This window comes from Trachurus japonicus, chromosome 14 (genome assembly GCF_045865225.1).
Source record: "Trachurus japonicus isolate A0001 chromosome 14, Traja_1.0".
Taxonomy (NCBI): Eukaryota; Metazoa; Chordata; class Actinopteri; order Carangiformes; family Carangidae; genus Trachurus; species Trachurus japonicus.
The window spans coordinates 4,319,538-4,336,638 of record NC_140920.1 but is presented as its reverse complement, the minus strand read 5'-3'; the positions used below and the strand labels follow the sequence as shown (position 1 = coordinate 4,336,638).

At 41.9% G+C, this 17,101-nt stretch overlaps 1 protein-coding gene across 3 annotated transcripts in view; it reads right to left on the bottom strand.

Moving 5' to 3' along the window:
- larp1 (La ribonucleoprotein 1, translational regulator) overlaps window positions 1–11,575 on the bottom strand; it is a 51,296-nt gene extending 39,721 nt beyond the window's left edge. For 2 of the 3 annotated variants that reach the window (XM_085797138.1, XM_085797137.1), the window contains exon 1: window positions 10,795–11,533. In XM_085797138.1, the coding sequence (XP_085653264.1) occupies window positions 10,795–11,212 (418 nt within the window). In that variant the 5' untranslated portion in view covers window positions 11,213–11,533. Of the gene's footprint in view, window positions 1–10,794 lie in introns of all 3 variants that reach the window. The other variant, XM_085797136.1, reaches the window with a different exon arrangement.
- Between the last annotated feature and the right edge of the window lie 5,526 nt (window positions 11,576–17,101).

Sequence of the window (17,101 nt, the reverse complement as noted above, 5' to 3'; positions counted from 1 at the left end):
TAAAAGCGCGGCCATGAGGGAGGAAACCATCACAGGTCCAGAACCACAACGACTGGTCCGGGTCGATGCACAGAGAAAATCCATCATAACTAATTGATAGTTATTGCAAATTATTATCTATTGTATCGCTCTTAGATATGAATGGGTGGAGAAAAAAAGAGCCATGAAAGTTCAAACCGAGTTTACTTCCTCGGCTCTCTGGATGTTGGATGATAGTTTTGGTGAGTTATGGGAATTATTCTGACGTGAGGTGTTCAGTTCTGGCGGCTTCGTCCACATCCACAGCTGTGAGGCCTCCGGTTGTGGAGCCAGAGGGGGAAAAAAGTGACAGTAAACGAGCCAAGTCGAAAAAAACGTAGAAAAGAAAATGGCAAAAGATGACACAGCAACTTTTTTTTGTTTGTTTTTTTTTGCTGCTGTTCTCGCAGATTAAAAATATCTGGGAGCAGCTGGTCGGCACTTGTGTCCCACCTGGAAGCTGCACCGGTGGAATAATAATAAACCGCTGCTTCTTTTCTCAAAAGGAGATTTAATTTATTTAGATTATGTTGGGTTTGTAAGTTGCACGGTTTTTAAATTTGACCGGACATATCCTCCTCCTCCTCCACACCCAGAGTCTGAGAGATGATCGTCCTCTATCGTCGGGTCCAGACACGACTCTGAGGCTGATAAAGCAACTTCAGCTGGACGACTACAGACGTGGGCTCATCTCAAACAGCTGACTGTGTGTGTGTGTGTGTGTGTAGTGGGCGAGGTGGGGTAGAGTGGGAGACACCAGGCTGCTGCTGCCACTTATCTTCACATTTCCACTGTGGGTTAATCTGCTCTGAGGTCCCGACCTTTGATATCTGACAGCGCTGCAACTTCACTTCGTCTCAACGAGGCGAAAATCTAATTATCATATTTTTTAAAAACATGATGCATCGATTAACAAGCTGAAAACTGAACGGTTTTACTGCTCAAATTGTTCATGCAAATAGTAAAAACACAGACACCAACTGACACCAAGATAAAGGCAACAAAAAAAGGTGCGTCTCGTTTTCCATAAAGACTCAGATTATTTATAATGTTCTGAGAAAGAAGCCTGATTTCTACATCTCACAACATGGATCTGGATCTGACCCATAAACCAGATCTACAAAGCCAAAAAACCTGTTTAAACCCGCTAACAATCGGCTTGCTTGCAGTGGGAAACGGTCGCCAACCTTCGTCAATCGACTCTGCAATCGACACGGGTTTTAATCGGCTTGTCTCAGATCGGCTTGCAGTGGGAATCCTTCACCCGGGTCAACACGCTAATTTACGTGACGTACGACGTATAGCAACTCTTTTGCATTTCGGCCACAGACTCCATTCGCCTGCTTCCATCAACGCCGAGTTTGGATCATTTTGAGGAGGTGACAAAAGTGCAATACGGGAACAGACGCCACAGACCGCCTCCTCACAACTGTGTTTTCTGTTGCACCGAGGTGAAGGTGAACTGCTACGCATAAATAAATACGTCGACGCTTACAACATACCGTCGATTACGCAATTTACGCAAACACGCACAGCAGACGTTGTTCACAAACAGAAGTGGACACACGTTGACCACTTAACAATGACAATAACCGTTAACTGGCACATACTGTCCTCCAGTGTAACTTTTTGTTGTGAAATATGACTGAAGGCAAGTCTGCACAGTCGACACGCCCCCGCGTCCAGATGAAAGATTTTTCAACTCTGGAACATGCTTCGAAAAAAATGCAGGTTTCCGTGTGGACAAAACACCAAAACAATTTAAAAAAACAAAACATATGCGGATTCACTGAAGCCATATTCGTGTGGACGGGCTCTCAGTGGGGAAGCGGCACAGCGAACCTGAGGAGGTTTCTTCCCCTGGCGGTTTGGTGCAAAGTCGGTTCAGTAGTTTTTTTTGAGCAATTCTGCCGGAAAACAAACAAACAACCCAACAAATAAAGACGATAGAGGCAACAACATGAAGAAGAGATGAAGCCGTTGGCATCGTCCTCTGACCAGCGGCTCCACTTCCACCTCTTCACACATCAGCACTTCTAAGGTTCAAGACCTTTGACACCTCGTAAAAACCCTCGGCTACAAACGGCCCCAGGAGGGCGGGAGGGGTGGGGGGCAGGGGCCATCGGGGGGGTCACAACCCCAACAAAAGAAAAGAGACAAATGTGACACGTCTGCTGCTTCAGAAACAGATCATGACACCTCCGAGCACTTTGAATACACAACTTTATCTAGTGGTTTGCAAAAATTAAAAAAAACACACAGACTCATTCACCATCATCAAAGTAAATATAACTTTAAAAGTGAAACTGGTGTCAGACATAATAAGAGGAAGCTGCTGCATAAACAGATAATGACTGACTTCAGCCATGACCTGAAACAGTATCCTGTCTCTTTACAACTGCATTATATCATTTATTTACTATTTTAATCATTTTACATAAAGTAGTGGGTGTGGGTGGAGTGTAGGTTCAGGGGGCAGCAGTGTTAGCATGGGTTAATTACGGCTCATGCACATGGTCTACAAATGCTAAATAAAGCCTTGAGCCGAGCCCACATCCACATTCACATCTACAGTCACATTAACATCTATCCATCAGGCCGACGCGCCGGTCGTTCCTGATTTCTGCTTCTAACGTCACACACACACACACACACACACACACCTCGGCTACAGGACCAGAACGACAACATTACACCAGACTTTTTAGATAAGACAGATGGGCGGACGGACAGAGCTGTAACTTCAAAACTTGGTCCGTCATGACCAACCCATCCACACACAAGGTTTTAAAATACTTGAAGAGTCTTGGGCAGGAATTACTCTGCCGGTGTCTCCAGGTTTATTATGGGTGGTGAAAAATATTGAGTGATTTATCGCGATTATTGTATGGACGATTATGAGTCGATTTTTGCGTTTTTTTACTTTGTTTGTTGTCTTGTAGAACGGATGTGTTGTATCATGAAATGTTTCCACCTCAACTCTTATTTTTTCTTCATCCATAATGTCAGCTTTAGCTTTAGGACCGACGGGCGTGTGACTAATGTTGACAAATGATGATTTTATTGTGTTAAATTTTTAAAGTTCCAGAGCTGCATCTTTGTTCTGTAGGGGAAAAAAACTCAAAAACTCAAAAAAAAAAAAACTCAAACAATGGACTTTTATTGGTAAGTGTGGACATTCTTTTTTTGACGGTGAAGACTACATCTAAAACAATTTTTAAGAATTTGGAAGTTACATCCAGACTAAACAAATTGAAGGGGCAGTGAGGTCTAACACAATAAAAGAGAAGTTAAGTAAATCCATAGCTGACAGTGCAATAAGTTTGTGGTGTATTTTGGTTTATTGTTACTGTCAAATAGAAACGTAATAACCAGCAATAATTGAAAATCGAATCAGGAAATTGGACGGATTAACCATCCCTATTGTTTATACCTTTTGGTGAATAAAACACAAGTTACCAACCTTGACAAAAAGCCTGAGACACTGGAAATCACCCACGCAACCAACACTGAGAGGAAACTGTTAATGGCTGAGACAGCATCATATTAAGTTATGTTACCTGTATCATTATTATTTATCCATTTTATTATTATTATTTTTTCTGTATCCCAAACTTATTTTTCCAGGAATACTTGTGCCTTCTCATGTTATTGTATGACCTTAACCTTGAAAAAAAAATTAAACTGTGTCCATGATGAGTCCATTCTTCCCCCACAACCTCCAGCAGGAGCCGTGACCTCGGTCACTCAACACTCACTTCATTTTCAGTTTAAATACTTTTATATATTACTCACTACATGAGCATCAACGTCAGCCAATAAAACAGGAAACTGCACGTCATAATTCAATCCACATTTACTATCCTACTATAAAATGTTACTCCCAATAGCATGTTCTAATAAAAGTAAAGGGATCCTTGTTAAATAAGAAAAAAAAAGAAAGAAAGGAAGACGGCAGAGATTATCAGCTCATCCTTAAACTCTTAGAAAATATTGATATCTAGTTGCAGCAGGTTGTGTTAATTATAGCAAAACTAGGTTATTATCATTATTACTAAAAGTCAAAAGCAGCTCCCTGAACCTGGACTCACTCATGTTACAGTTTATTATATCATACTTAGTCCAACACTGTTTGTGTCCGATCTACGTCAGTGCACAGAAGTTGATCCGACATCGCGGTCACACTGCAATTTACTGTCTTCATTTGGTTTAGTGTAAACAATCGAAAGCTGCATAATGAGAGGTCTAGATAGATAGTCTGGTGGAGCTCCAGCTACAAGATGCACATGATCAGCTGTTTAAACCGTCTTTAACCATATTTGAATACAAAGGAGATACGTATTTTAAGGAATTATAAGATGGGTTTTAGGGCTGTCAAAGTTAACGGATGCGATTAATCTGGAAACATTAACGTATATTTAAAAATTAAGGCACAATTAATCAGGTCATGTGACTTAGGTCTGTCTGGGTTTGTCACCTGTCTGTTGAAATACAGTAACCAATCAATCAATCAATACGGAACAGGGAAAAACTCCTGGTTTGACAGTGTCAAAGCTAATGACTACGCCTGTGAGTGTTTCCTGTGGCGGACGGTGGCGTGTCAGATGTATGGTGGCTGCAGGAGGACAAAAATCTGCTGTCCCTCTCGCTCTCTCTCGCTCTTCAGCCTGGTGTTTGGCTGCAAAAAAAGATCTGTGGAGATGTGGAGATCTAACTTCCATCTGAGCGCCGATCAGCCGAGCTGGAGCACAGTGGATGAGAAGCTGCACAGCTGAAGCAACGCGTGTGTTTTATAACGAAAAACATCGTCGATCGAGTTGCAGTTCACGGTTAATGAGCGTTGGTTATCGGTCTGAAAAAAAGAATCTGGCAAAATGTGCATCCCTAGTTGTGAGTGAGGTCCAGTCTGCAGCCCCATGAGCACATGGGCCGTGCAAAAACAATTAATGATCAGCTCCTTCTGTCCATAATTAATAATAGTAATTAAAAGACCTTTGACTCATAATGACTTTTAAACCAGTTGCAATGAAACAATAAACCATTTGCACAAATGACTCCGCCTGCATGAGTTAAACAAGTGTGTGTCGATCTGGTCCAAGACGATTTAGCTGCTGCTGTCGACTCAAACACAATGAGACAAACGACAACCTAAGATCCGGTGTGTGTATGTATATATATATAGAAAAGCTGTGGTGCTTCCAGCCTGGACGTCTGGGTCCATGATGTTTCACTCATCTTCTTCTTCACCACCTGTTGCTACCTGGTTCCCAGCGACAGGTGTCCTCATGCAGCAGCAGCAGCCGAGCAGGAAACAACAACTACTACTAACGTGTTTATCCAAAGTGGCGGCGTTTTGCTGGAAGTTAACAGTTAATGTCGTACAGTCGACCGTCTCACCACCATGTTCTCATTAGGCACCGAATCAGAGGATCAGCTGAGATCCAGCGTTTACAAACCTGAGACTAAACTTTAAGCAGAAATGAAAAGAAGCATACACTTGGTTTTTTGTTTTTTTACCATGAACTCCCTCAGGGCGGCCACGATGCATTCATGAAACAAGATATTAAACGGTACATAGGAGCTCCGTCTGACAGCTTTTCTGGGAAAATACTTCAAATTCTGGACAAAACACGTTTTTAAAGAAGAAAAAAAACAAAAACACACACTCCCTGTTCAGTTTGACTCAAACTCGTGAGAGGAATAAAAAAAAAAAACGGGCCGTGGCTGCTGTATCATCGTGGCCTGTGTGATCAACTCGCTCTGTGTTTGTGCTACTGACTTACTCATGTGTTTGTGTTCAACTGCTCCACAAAACTAGACGACAACAACAACAACAACACACTGTAGATCCGAGCTGGAGCGGTAGACTGGATTAATCCTGGTGTAACAACCGTCCCAAAAAACGCTGGAAACCAAACAGCTTCTTATTTAGATACTTGTCACACCTCCCTCTCTCTCTCTCTCTCTCCAACTGGCCGGACATTACAGACGTTTTTTTTCACATGTCAAAGTTCAAATCTGACTAAACTGGGCATGACGTTACAGAGGCAGAAGCAGCTCACAACCTCCTCACAGTTATTAATAAGGAGCCAAATTCAGTCGTCGTGGAGTTTCTGAGCAGCACCAGTTGTAACCTGGAGAAATGTTGGGGTTTTTTTTTTGTTTGTTTCTGGTCACGTGGTCGCAGGAGGACGCCGGCAACCGGATTCAAAATCTCCACAGGCTCGTTTCACAGTGCTGAGCTGCTGTCTGACAGTTGGAGTGGGTGACACACACACACAGACGCATTAACAACGTGCCAACAACGACAATGACTTTGTACCAACGCCAGCGAAAGATGTGAACTTTGCATGATAAATATTGATTTAATAAATTAAAATAAAAATCATGCAAGATGTCTGATGAGCCACAGAACAAACTTTTTTTTTGCTTTTTGACATAAAAACAGTTTAAAGCCGGTGGACAACAGGCTGCAGAGGAAACTGCTGCTGCTGCTGCTGCACGGAGACGAAGCTGCACTCGTGGTTTTGGGCGACAGGAGGAGGAGGAAGAGGAGGAAGAATGCAATGCATCCACACACCCTGGACACAAGTCGGCCATCTTTACTACTAATATTAGCAGCCAAACACCGGTGGATCGGTCAGTCGGTCTGGTCTACTCTCTGGAGCTCAGCAGCAGCCAAACCAGCGTTTACTCCTCATTTACTACGCGGTTTGATCATCTGAAAAAATTCTGCAGCAGCAGCAGCGTCGTCGTCTGAGCTCATTCAGTTCAGTTTCAGCATGACAGCAATTTCCAGAGCTCTAATTATTTCCGATGATACCGGCCACTCTCTCTCTCCGACCTTTTGAATGAAGAGCTTCAGATCCTTTTTCAGTCTGGACAAGAATTCACAGTAATCAAAGACTGACAAGGTGAAGAAACATCTTTTGTCTCTCATCAGAACCGTCTGATCCTGCTGCTTTTTTTCCACCAACGCATCATGGACTGGGTAATTAATCAAAAAATGATGAAAGGACTAATTGTTATTTGCAGCTCTAATCCAGATCCACCCTTATCTTGCCACACAAATTTGAGACACGTTTGGTAACACACTCCCACTGTGATCCTTCAACAAAACCGCCCGGGCCGTTGGAAATACATTTTCATTCTTTCAGGCTGGTGTTGCTTTTTCTTTTTCTTTTTTTTGTTTAAAATCTAGGGCGGGAGTCCAGGATCGTGTTCAAGGACAAACTGAGTACACATGACTGATCAGAGAACAGTCAAGCTCTTAAAAAAAAAAGAAAAAGACTAATAATTTACGTTTCTGTGTGTGCGAACGAGCCGAGTGCTGCAGTGAAGCTTTACTTTACGCTTCACTCAGATGTGGTTCAGTTTAAAAGGTGAAACGCTGAGACTGACGGAGAATCAGTGAATTTTTTGTTTAGTAATTAACAGTTTGAAAACATTTATGAAGTAAAAAATATCAACGAGGTTCAAGCTCCTCTATGACAGGTCACTGGATGCCTGATTTGAACTTGAAGATGATGTGACAGGGATTTTTCACTGTTGAACAACTAATAATGAGATTTATCATCAGGTTTTTGTTTTGTTCGTTTTTTTGTCTAGTTTCAACTATGATAAACTCACATTTTTCCAAAGAAACCGCCTGGAAATCATATATAAATGGATTTCATTGAATTCCTCGATCAACACAGGAGATTCAAAGTTTGATATTTACACTCATATGAGAGAAACATGACTGAAAGCATTAACCTTTCATTCATTATTATTCTTTTGTTGTCCCACTGTTCATTTCTGTCTTTAGTTAGTTAATTGTTTCTTTCTTACAAATATATATTTTGCATATTGGTGCTGATTCACAGTGACTGCAATATGGGAAATGCATGCAATGTTGCAGTTTTTGTTTTCAGGGCTTATTTACATATTTATATTTACATATTTACATACTTATTACATTACACCTTTACAGCACCGTGACAGCTTTGATTTGATACGCAGTTTTTTTTCTTTTTAACTGTGAACCAAGAGATGTATGTCTGCTAAGTAATGTAATCTGTGATTATAATAAAAACCGTACTTGGGGAAAGTAATTTCACTCTTCAACTGAACTGATCACAACTCAAACACACACAGACATCATAGCTGTGTGTGGAAACAGGGAAACCACTGCACATGGTCGACAATCTGCACACAACTTGAATTTAAACCTCTTTTTTTAGTCTTTGAATGCAACGTTCTCCGGCCTGTTTATCTGAGCCAGTCTGCCTGGCTCCCGTCCAGCGTTACTTGCTGATGTGACAGCTTTTGGTGCATAACCATCCAATCCACCCGGAGTCGGACTGGTCCAGATCTCAGGGTACAGCCTGTACCCTAAAGTCTACATTAGTTACACATGCTTTAGCTCTATAAACAAACAAAGCAGCTGGCTGCCAAACAAAAAGCATACAAAAAAGGACAACACACACACAAAAAGCTGACAGGATGCAGACAGACTAGACTGTGTAAACTACCAAACAGCATGTGTGCATACCAAAAAAAACACACACATGGCTCAGAGACATGAAACCATGTTGCCTTGACAGAGCAAGAAGGAGACCTGCTCCATGTGCGTGTGCAGCATCAATAATCACTCCTATTGATCAATTATTAGGCCCCTGTGTTATAATCATCATTACATCTACGTATATGATCAAATATAATCAGTTGTGAGTTGTTTTTTCCAGCCTGTGTGGCTCAGTCAGCTCACACAGAAGAACAGCAGGAGGAGACCTGCTCCATGTGCTTGTGCAGCATCAATAATTACTCCTATATGATGATTGATGAGCCTTTATGTGAGAATCAGCACCTACCTAAAATGACACACACACACACAACTGACAGACCAGACTGTGTGAACTACCAAACAACATGTGTGCAGTACAAAAAACACACACATGGCTGAGAGACATGAAACCACGTTGCCTTGACAGAGGAGGAGACCTGCTCCATGTGCGGCATCAATAATCATTTATATTGATCGATTAATGAGCCTTTATGTCAAAATCACCATTATATCTACTTATATGACAAAATATAATCAGTTAGGATGCGTTTTCCCCTCCTCTGTGTGTCCCAGTCAGCTCACACACAGAAGAACAGGAGCCACCATGATGACTCTGCCTGCTAGCTCCCATGCTAACAGTTGCGGTCTGAGCTGACACCCAACATGGGTGGTGGGGGGCTACCCACCCGTGACAACTGGGTAATTTACCACAAAACAACCAGACTACCTTAAACCAGACGATTTTACACCATACCTGCTTTATTTTTTTTTACGTCTGCAGTTCACCGTGGTGCAACGAGAAGCTAGTTAGCACGCTAGGCTAGTTAGCTCGTTAGCCTTTCTCTCGGGGAACACGTGGAGTGAACACGTGACGTCTCATAACAAACCTGCAGCTTTTTAAACACGTTAAACCTGCAGATGTTTCGTGTTTATACGTATCTTCGGTGCAATTAATCAGCGTGTGAAAGAAGTAAACCGCTGACATGTTAAAACAGAGAGTAAAAAGTAAAAATAAAAGAGAGAGAGAGGGATGGAGGCTAAAGGCTAAGCTAACATATGCGAGAGTCTGTTTGTATGTGTGTGTGTGTAGAAGGGCTCTGACGACGCACTAGGCCAGAGAGTGTGTATGACTACGTGTGTGTGTGTCTGTGTGTGCTATTGTTAGCTGGCTTAGCTGCCACACACACACACACACACACACACAACCTTTTCATGCCAATTGATGCAACTGTCTGGTCTGGGTGGTGGGTGTCTCATTAAATATCTGGATGTTGAAACCAGTTAACACACATGTGAACATGGATCAACACGGGTTTACACATTGAGAAAGCACAGGACTGTGTGTGTGTGTGTGTGTGTGTGTGTGTGTGTGTGTGTGTCAACTCAGGTTTGGCTGAGTGTGTAGTGGCAGTAGGTTGGGACACATCATGGCTCCAGAAGAAGGAGGAGGAAGCTAAACATGGAAACATTTGAGTTTTATCTTAATCCAAAACTCTTCTGTGTGAGTTTATCCTGCCTTTAAATAAAAACTTTAGAGTCACAGTCACGTGCACTGTGAAAATGTCAAATTTGGGATCATAAACCTTAAAAAACACTGTGCAGATGGTTGAGTTAACACAGTGGACGTGACTTTATTTATTCTAAGGAGAACAGGAGTTGTGTCTCATCTAAAAACTGTGGGAAATAACTTGTTTTTTGTTTTTAAAGGGTGTGATCCTTGTGCAATCAGCAGCCAGCCATCACCCATGAGGGGGGGTAGGTGGGTGGGTGTCCACAGTGCCACCCCAACTCCAGGAATAATCACCCCCCAGGAGGAGGAGGGTGGAGGGAGCTTTCACTCCAAATATAACCAGGTTGTGCACAGGGGATCAACCACAGCTTCTCCTTCTTGTGTGTGTGTGTGTGTGTGTGTGTGTGTGTGTGTGTGTGTGTGTGTGTGTGTGTGTGTGTGTGTGTGTGTGTGTGTGTGTGTGTGTGTGTGTGTTTATAACTCGTGCATTTTGCATTTTGATCAATAAGTGCGTTATCTATCTGTCCAACCAACCGCCCTGTGACATGACATGACAGCCACCCCTCCCCACAGTGGGGGGACCACACCTGGACAGGGGCAGACAGACAGACAGGCAGACAGACAGACAGACACACACTACCACAACACTGACAGCCACATAAAATAATTATAAATAAATAGATAAAACAAATAAAGGTATGGAGGTGAGGAGGGTACCAACCGTGGTGTGCTTGTCCGTTCACGCTGACCACGGTCACCGCGTTCATTTTCCTAGTCCACGGGTTCACCTTGGGCGGGGGAGCGTCAGTAAACTCCTTTTTGCCGCTGCCTTTACCACCACCTTTACCCCCCTCCTCGGTTTGTTTGTCCTCGCTGTCACAGCCTCCTCCTTTGCTCCTCTCCTCGTCGTCGTCCCCCCCCTCCTCTTGCTGCTGCTGCTCCTCCTCTGTGGTCATCGTCGCTTGCTGCTCCGCACCGGGGGTCCCTCCCTGCTGCTGCTGCTGCCCGGAGCTGCTGCTACCGCCGCCGCCGCCGCTGCTCTCCTCTTCCTCCGGCTCACCTCGGATCACTCCGCCGTGCTCCTCCGCCGCTTTGGCGAGCGGGTTGCCGGGCAGGAGAGCCTCCACCTGAGTGGCCATTTCCTCCTCCGACGACCACCACCACCACCAGGTCTTTCTTCTTCCCCCCCTTTAGGATTACCACCACACCACCAGTCCTCCTCCTCCTCCTTCTTCTTCTTCCACCCCTCCTCCCGGCCTTCAATTTCAAGGAAACGCGAAGTAAGTTCGGCGGAGGGTGCCGCTCCTCTGTCTCTCCTCGTAGACCAACCAGGCTTCCGTCTGAAGACGCGGAGCGGGTTTAGCGCTGCTTTAGTAAAACATCTATTAAAAAAATTAATAAAGAAACGTTTCCGAGGGCCTGTGAGGATTACAACCTTATCTCCACCACCACCAGCAGCAGCAGCAGCAATATGGATGATCCCCACCACGCGATACAAGGGTGGGAGCGCGCACGTACGATGTACATAGAGGGGGGAGTAGCCACGCAAAGTCGGCAACGGGAACGCGCCTCTGGGGGTCATGATGAGATGCTGCTTTCAAGTGCTCGTCAAAAGTCTGAATTTAGATCTTCAGAGAGAGAGGGAGAGTGTATGTGTGTGCCTGTGTCTATTGAATAAAGAAATACACCATCAATTACACTTTATTAGGAATAAATTAACAATTTAAATGTATCAAATATACTGCCAGAATACGGATTCTTCTCTATCCTGCACTTTAAGAAGTTTTGTATTTTCATCAACGTTTTTAGGGCAATGGTTTTGCACTTGTATTTCTTTTTAGAGTGTCAAACTCATTTTAGTTCAGGGGCCACATACAGCATAATTTGATCTCAAGTGGACCAGACCAGTGAAATGATAACATTATAACCTATGAATAACGAGAACTCTAAATTCTTCCTTTTGTTTTAGTGCCAAGAAGTACAGGTAGCCTACATTATTAAGATGATTTTATTTAATTGCAAAACATTATGAACAACCATGAACCCATGTATTTACTTTTTAGTGAATTTTATTGCACTACGGCCTTTGTATGACTCCTGTGTTTGCTGCTTTCTCTGGATTCATGTCACCAACAGAGTGAACTGATGAAGTATGTGTTGTCCTGTCTTTGTGTTTGTTTTTGCGACTGGTAGACTGTAAACCGAATACCCCAACTTGAGATAAATAAAGTTGTTCTACAGGTCTAAATCGTGACAAATCTGAAAAGTGATTAATAATATCAGGTGAGTTAACACAAAATATCTAAAATATTATGGATTGTCTCACATTTCTTTCATCCAACATCTTTGGGTTTTAATTAGAAGAGAGGACCTATAAACTATTTGTATATTTGTGAATTTGTTTTTACAATTTGCTGCTGCTTTATATAGGCTACCAGATGATCATTTGGGGGAAAGAAAAAAAAAACAGAAAATAGTAAAAGTAATACAGTTGAACCTTAATTAGATTACAACTTTATCTGCTCCTGGTGAGGCATTTTCTATTTGAGACACACAAACAGACCTACATAAAAGGTTCATTATCTTCCTGTCACATGACAAGAAGATCATTCAGGTCTCAAGAAGACACTGAGACCTTTTGTAGTTAGCCTACAAATTTGTCACACAAGTATTTAGTCCAAGTGACTGATGCTAAATGATTACCACTATACTAACACATTTTTACTGCATCTGATGAATTCACTGAGACTTCACTGTTGACACTTCATGACTTTTCCTACTTTTATGACCACAATAAGTTTAAACTGAAAGCATTTTTCAGTTGAAAATTACTTCATTTGTCTATGTTTTTATGAGATACTGAGGTACTTTTGAGGTTTTATAACAGCATAATCATAAAACGTTTAACTTCCTGTGGTTGAAGCGGCCCTAAACACTGTTTATTTAGTTTTTGTTTTTGTTTTTGTCTGTAAATAATTTCTTGTGATTTTTTTTGTTTTCATTTGGCTGTAATTTGATCATATATGAAATGTTTACAGTAATTTGCCACCTACATTGGTCAAATGTGTTCAACCAGGTAGAACTACAATAGCCTACTTGAGGTAGCCTAGCCTAAAAAAAAAGAAAGGTATCAAATTTCGTAAATATGGATTCTTGGATTATCTGCATCTATTTGTGCGTTTTTTAATTCTACTTATGTATTGTTTAAGACTCTGAGGTGAATGTTAGCAACACACAAATGGTTAATGTTTTTCCTCAGCAACACATTTCCTCCGACGGACCTGAACGCAGCGCGGAGCCCCGGATGACGTCGGCCTCGCCCCCTCCTCGAGTCGTCCGCAAATCACCGTTAACTCATTAAATATCCGTCACTAAACACGTTTTACTATGATCAGCGGTGGAAACCCGAGTGACATGTGTTTTATCTGACACTAGTGTTTTGTTTTTTAACATTATTTTGTTTTCTAACGTAATAAAACGCGGTGTGTGGTCATAGAATTAAAGTTAAACTGTTCCACACCGTTTCTACACTTCACTACACACACACACACACGTGTCCACGCGGGAGCTGCACGTGTGCGTTCACGCTCTCAGTCCAATTCTCCTTTTTTGTCTTCTTCTTTTTTTGATTTCAATGTTGACCAAAGTTGTATAAAGTTACACCAAAACGTACCAGGTTAAAAGTTTGTGTTTGTGTTGGACCATGTTTGTGTCTGTTTGTGTTGGACCACCATGTGTGTGTGTTGTGTGTGTATTGTGTCTGTAGTCTACATGTTAACAAAGATGTGAGGATCTACCTTAAAGAACCTTTGTTGAATAGTGTGGGTGATTATGTAACAGCAATAGGAGTAAAAGTCACACTATACATGTGTGTGTCATTTGATACTCTGCCTGTGTGTGTGTGGGTGGGAAAGAATGAATATGGTTGTGTGTGTGTGTGTGTTTCAGAGTGAAACTCACACTTTTTATTGAATAAGGGGGAAAAAAATCAGCTCCATATGAGTTCATGTGTCGACATTCACTGATGTTTTTTTTTTTTTTTCTCATATCCAGAGCGGTGGTGTTGGACCAGACTCAGTTTTTCCTCCACACACATTAAATAAGAGAGAACAAGATTTTTTTAACAACAATGACCAGTTCATGCAGAACTAGTATGAGATCGGTGATGGAAGAAGTTTTCAGAGCGTGAGCTGCAGCAAAAACAACACAATGTAAAATACAAGTGTTGCACAACTTTCCTACTGTTTGGTCTAGACTGCAGAAGTTTTCACAAGCAATGTTTTCCACAAAATATCACAACCATCTCTATGCACAGCATAAATGCTTTCAATTTATTACAATTAGAATATCATTAATTCTTAAAATGAGAATAAAACACCAGATTAAGACTGATAATAATTGTAAAACTAACTTTAATGAGGCCTAAAAACCACAGTTTAACTTTCCCACGGCCCTGTGTCAAACACAAAATCTGATGTTAGATCTTCATCCGCTGCAGGATTCCTTCTGTTTATGACTAAAGCTTGAAATATGCCATCAGTCAGGGCTCAAATCATGATGTACGGTGCTGAGGACACATTATAGTGAAAGGTGCAGCAGTGGCTGATGTTTCCTCAGAGTTTGAATGACGGGTGTGTCAGAGAGGGCGTGCACTGCAGAGAGGAAACACTGCTGTGATTGAAAAGAAGAAAAATAGAGATCAAGAAACAAGAAAGAGAGAGTTTAACAGTAAATGTTAAAAAGGCATTAAATCCATTATGGTGGCAGTGCAGATTGATGGGTCCAACAGTGGCACAAGTCACCCTATTGTATAGGAAGTATGACACGCTGTTATTAAACTGAATCAATGGCCTTGTCTACAGAAGAACACATGATTACATTTATTTGTAATATTAAAGAGACAGCACACCTTTGGGTTCCATTTCATTTCAGCTTTAAAGGGGAACTTAGTCCGGTCTCTTCTCCTCCGTGTTGCTAACCCTCCTCTCAGCCAATCAATCCATGGAGCGATGGATAACGTTATTTATCATCTACCATGTTACCATGTGTATATTTGTGTAGTTTTATCTGTCATGAACAAGAGATTATGGGTTACGGGGCGCGTTCGTGTGGCGGTGCCGCAGAGACGAGAGCTGGGACACCGGGTCGGAGGCTCTGATCTTACAATTGGTTTTTCAGCCAAGAGACGCTAGGTGGAAGGCAGAGAGTCTCCAAGCACTCTGAAGCTGTTTTCATTAAAGCAACTACAAAGAACTTTCATTTTGTGTTGAGACAAATTCCTATCACTTGTTGACATGGCAATACCTTTCTGCATTGATTTTGGCGACTCCTGTGGACAAAAGCGGTAGTGACTGCATTTCCCACGAGCTCTTGCATGTATTGTCATAAGGACGCTTGTCTGGTACATGCGTGCTGTCTCTGGTCTGAGCGCCGTAAAAGGCATTTCCAGTCGTAATCCATGTTGACCTCAGATATCAGGTCACCTATGATCAGTTCATTTCATACCATCCATACTCCCAACGGCAGCGTGTGGACGTTTATAATCATTTTTGTTCAAGAATCTATTGTTTTTTCAATGTTCATTAATGGGCTCCGGACTAATTTTAAAATTGTTCTGTGGTCCCAAGTAACGTCCTTTTGACCATCATTTAAAATTTAAAATTCACTTTACAATTAAATTCAATCAAAATTCGGACTTACCGTGGCTTCCACATTGTTCCTTACCGACCTGACCTGGTGTATTATTAAAAATCTTCATGTTTACATTAAGTTAACTAAAAACATTTGTTTTTCATCACCCACTCCAGAAGTAAACAGTGCAACAGTGAAATGGCATAAGATCAATCTAGGATTTTATGAATCGATATCAGATACTTCAAATGAATCAACATGAAATGGAAAAATGGATTATTTTAAACCCAGTTCTACGATACACTATTTAGAAATAACTTATCTTCCCTACAATGGCCTCATTTGCTGGTGTGGTACATACAGAGACATCAGCAGAAACTAGAGACTTTTGGTATCCAGTTAAAAGTTCTTTGTAGTTGCTTTAAATTTAAAATGTAGCATAGTTGAGCTAAAAAAAATACTGTGTACTTCCTCTTTAACCAAGACATGTTTGTTTTACCTAAATAGCTAAAAATCACCAAACTTCCCCCAGTAGATAACGACCATCGTCCCCAGCTGACTGACCGGCTGACTGGGTGTGGTGGTGGTGGTGGTGGACAGGACAAGACCAGACCAGTCACACTCTGTAAAAGCCTCTGGCTATTATTGGTCACATGACCGTCAGCAGGCAAACACTGAAATGTCATGTCCCTGCCTGAGCACAATGTAAAGACAAAGAGTGTTCAGGTGTGGAAATCAGTGTTATCAGATAAAGTGTGGATAAGGTCATTGAGGTTTTAAATTCTTCACAGAAGCATGAATACAAACGGTACAACACAGTCAGATTAAAAATATAACCCTCTACAAGAACCAACCTATTTCACATAGAAGTTGATCAGCAGGTTTTTTATATATATATATATCTGTGACCTATAAGAGAAAAGATTGATTCAGAAAATTGGCATGACTCAGATACTGACTCCCTTTTATCTCAGTTTCTCCTAAAGGGAAATGTCTGACTCTTCAGACAGTAGCTAGCAGGTAGCGCCAAGCAGAGTTGGGCCAATTCACATTACCATTCTCATTACTTTATTTCAGAAGTAATGAGTTGCAACTAGTTATTCCACAACAACCTCCAGCAGGACAGCGGAGCGGACTGGGCTGGAGCATAATGTGACTATGGCGTACCAGGACCACGGAGGTCAGGCAGGGTGGGCTGACACTAAGTATCCCATGATGGGTGCTTCAGTATGGGTGAGAGGAGCAGAAAGACTGGCAATGGTAATGTACCTATAGTTACCTGGGCTTGTAACTGTAATCAAATTACTATTTTAGAATAGAATGCAACTTTATTTATCCTGGAGTCAAGTTAAAAGTCAAGCCTCAGAACAAAAACAGCATACGTGAACATAGTAAAA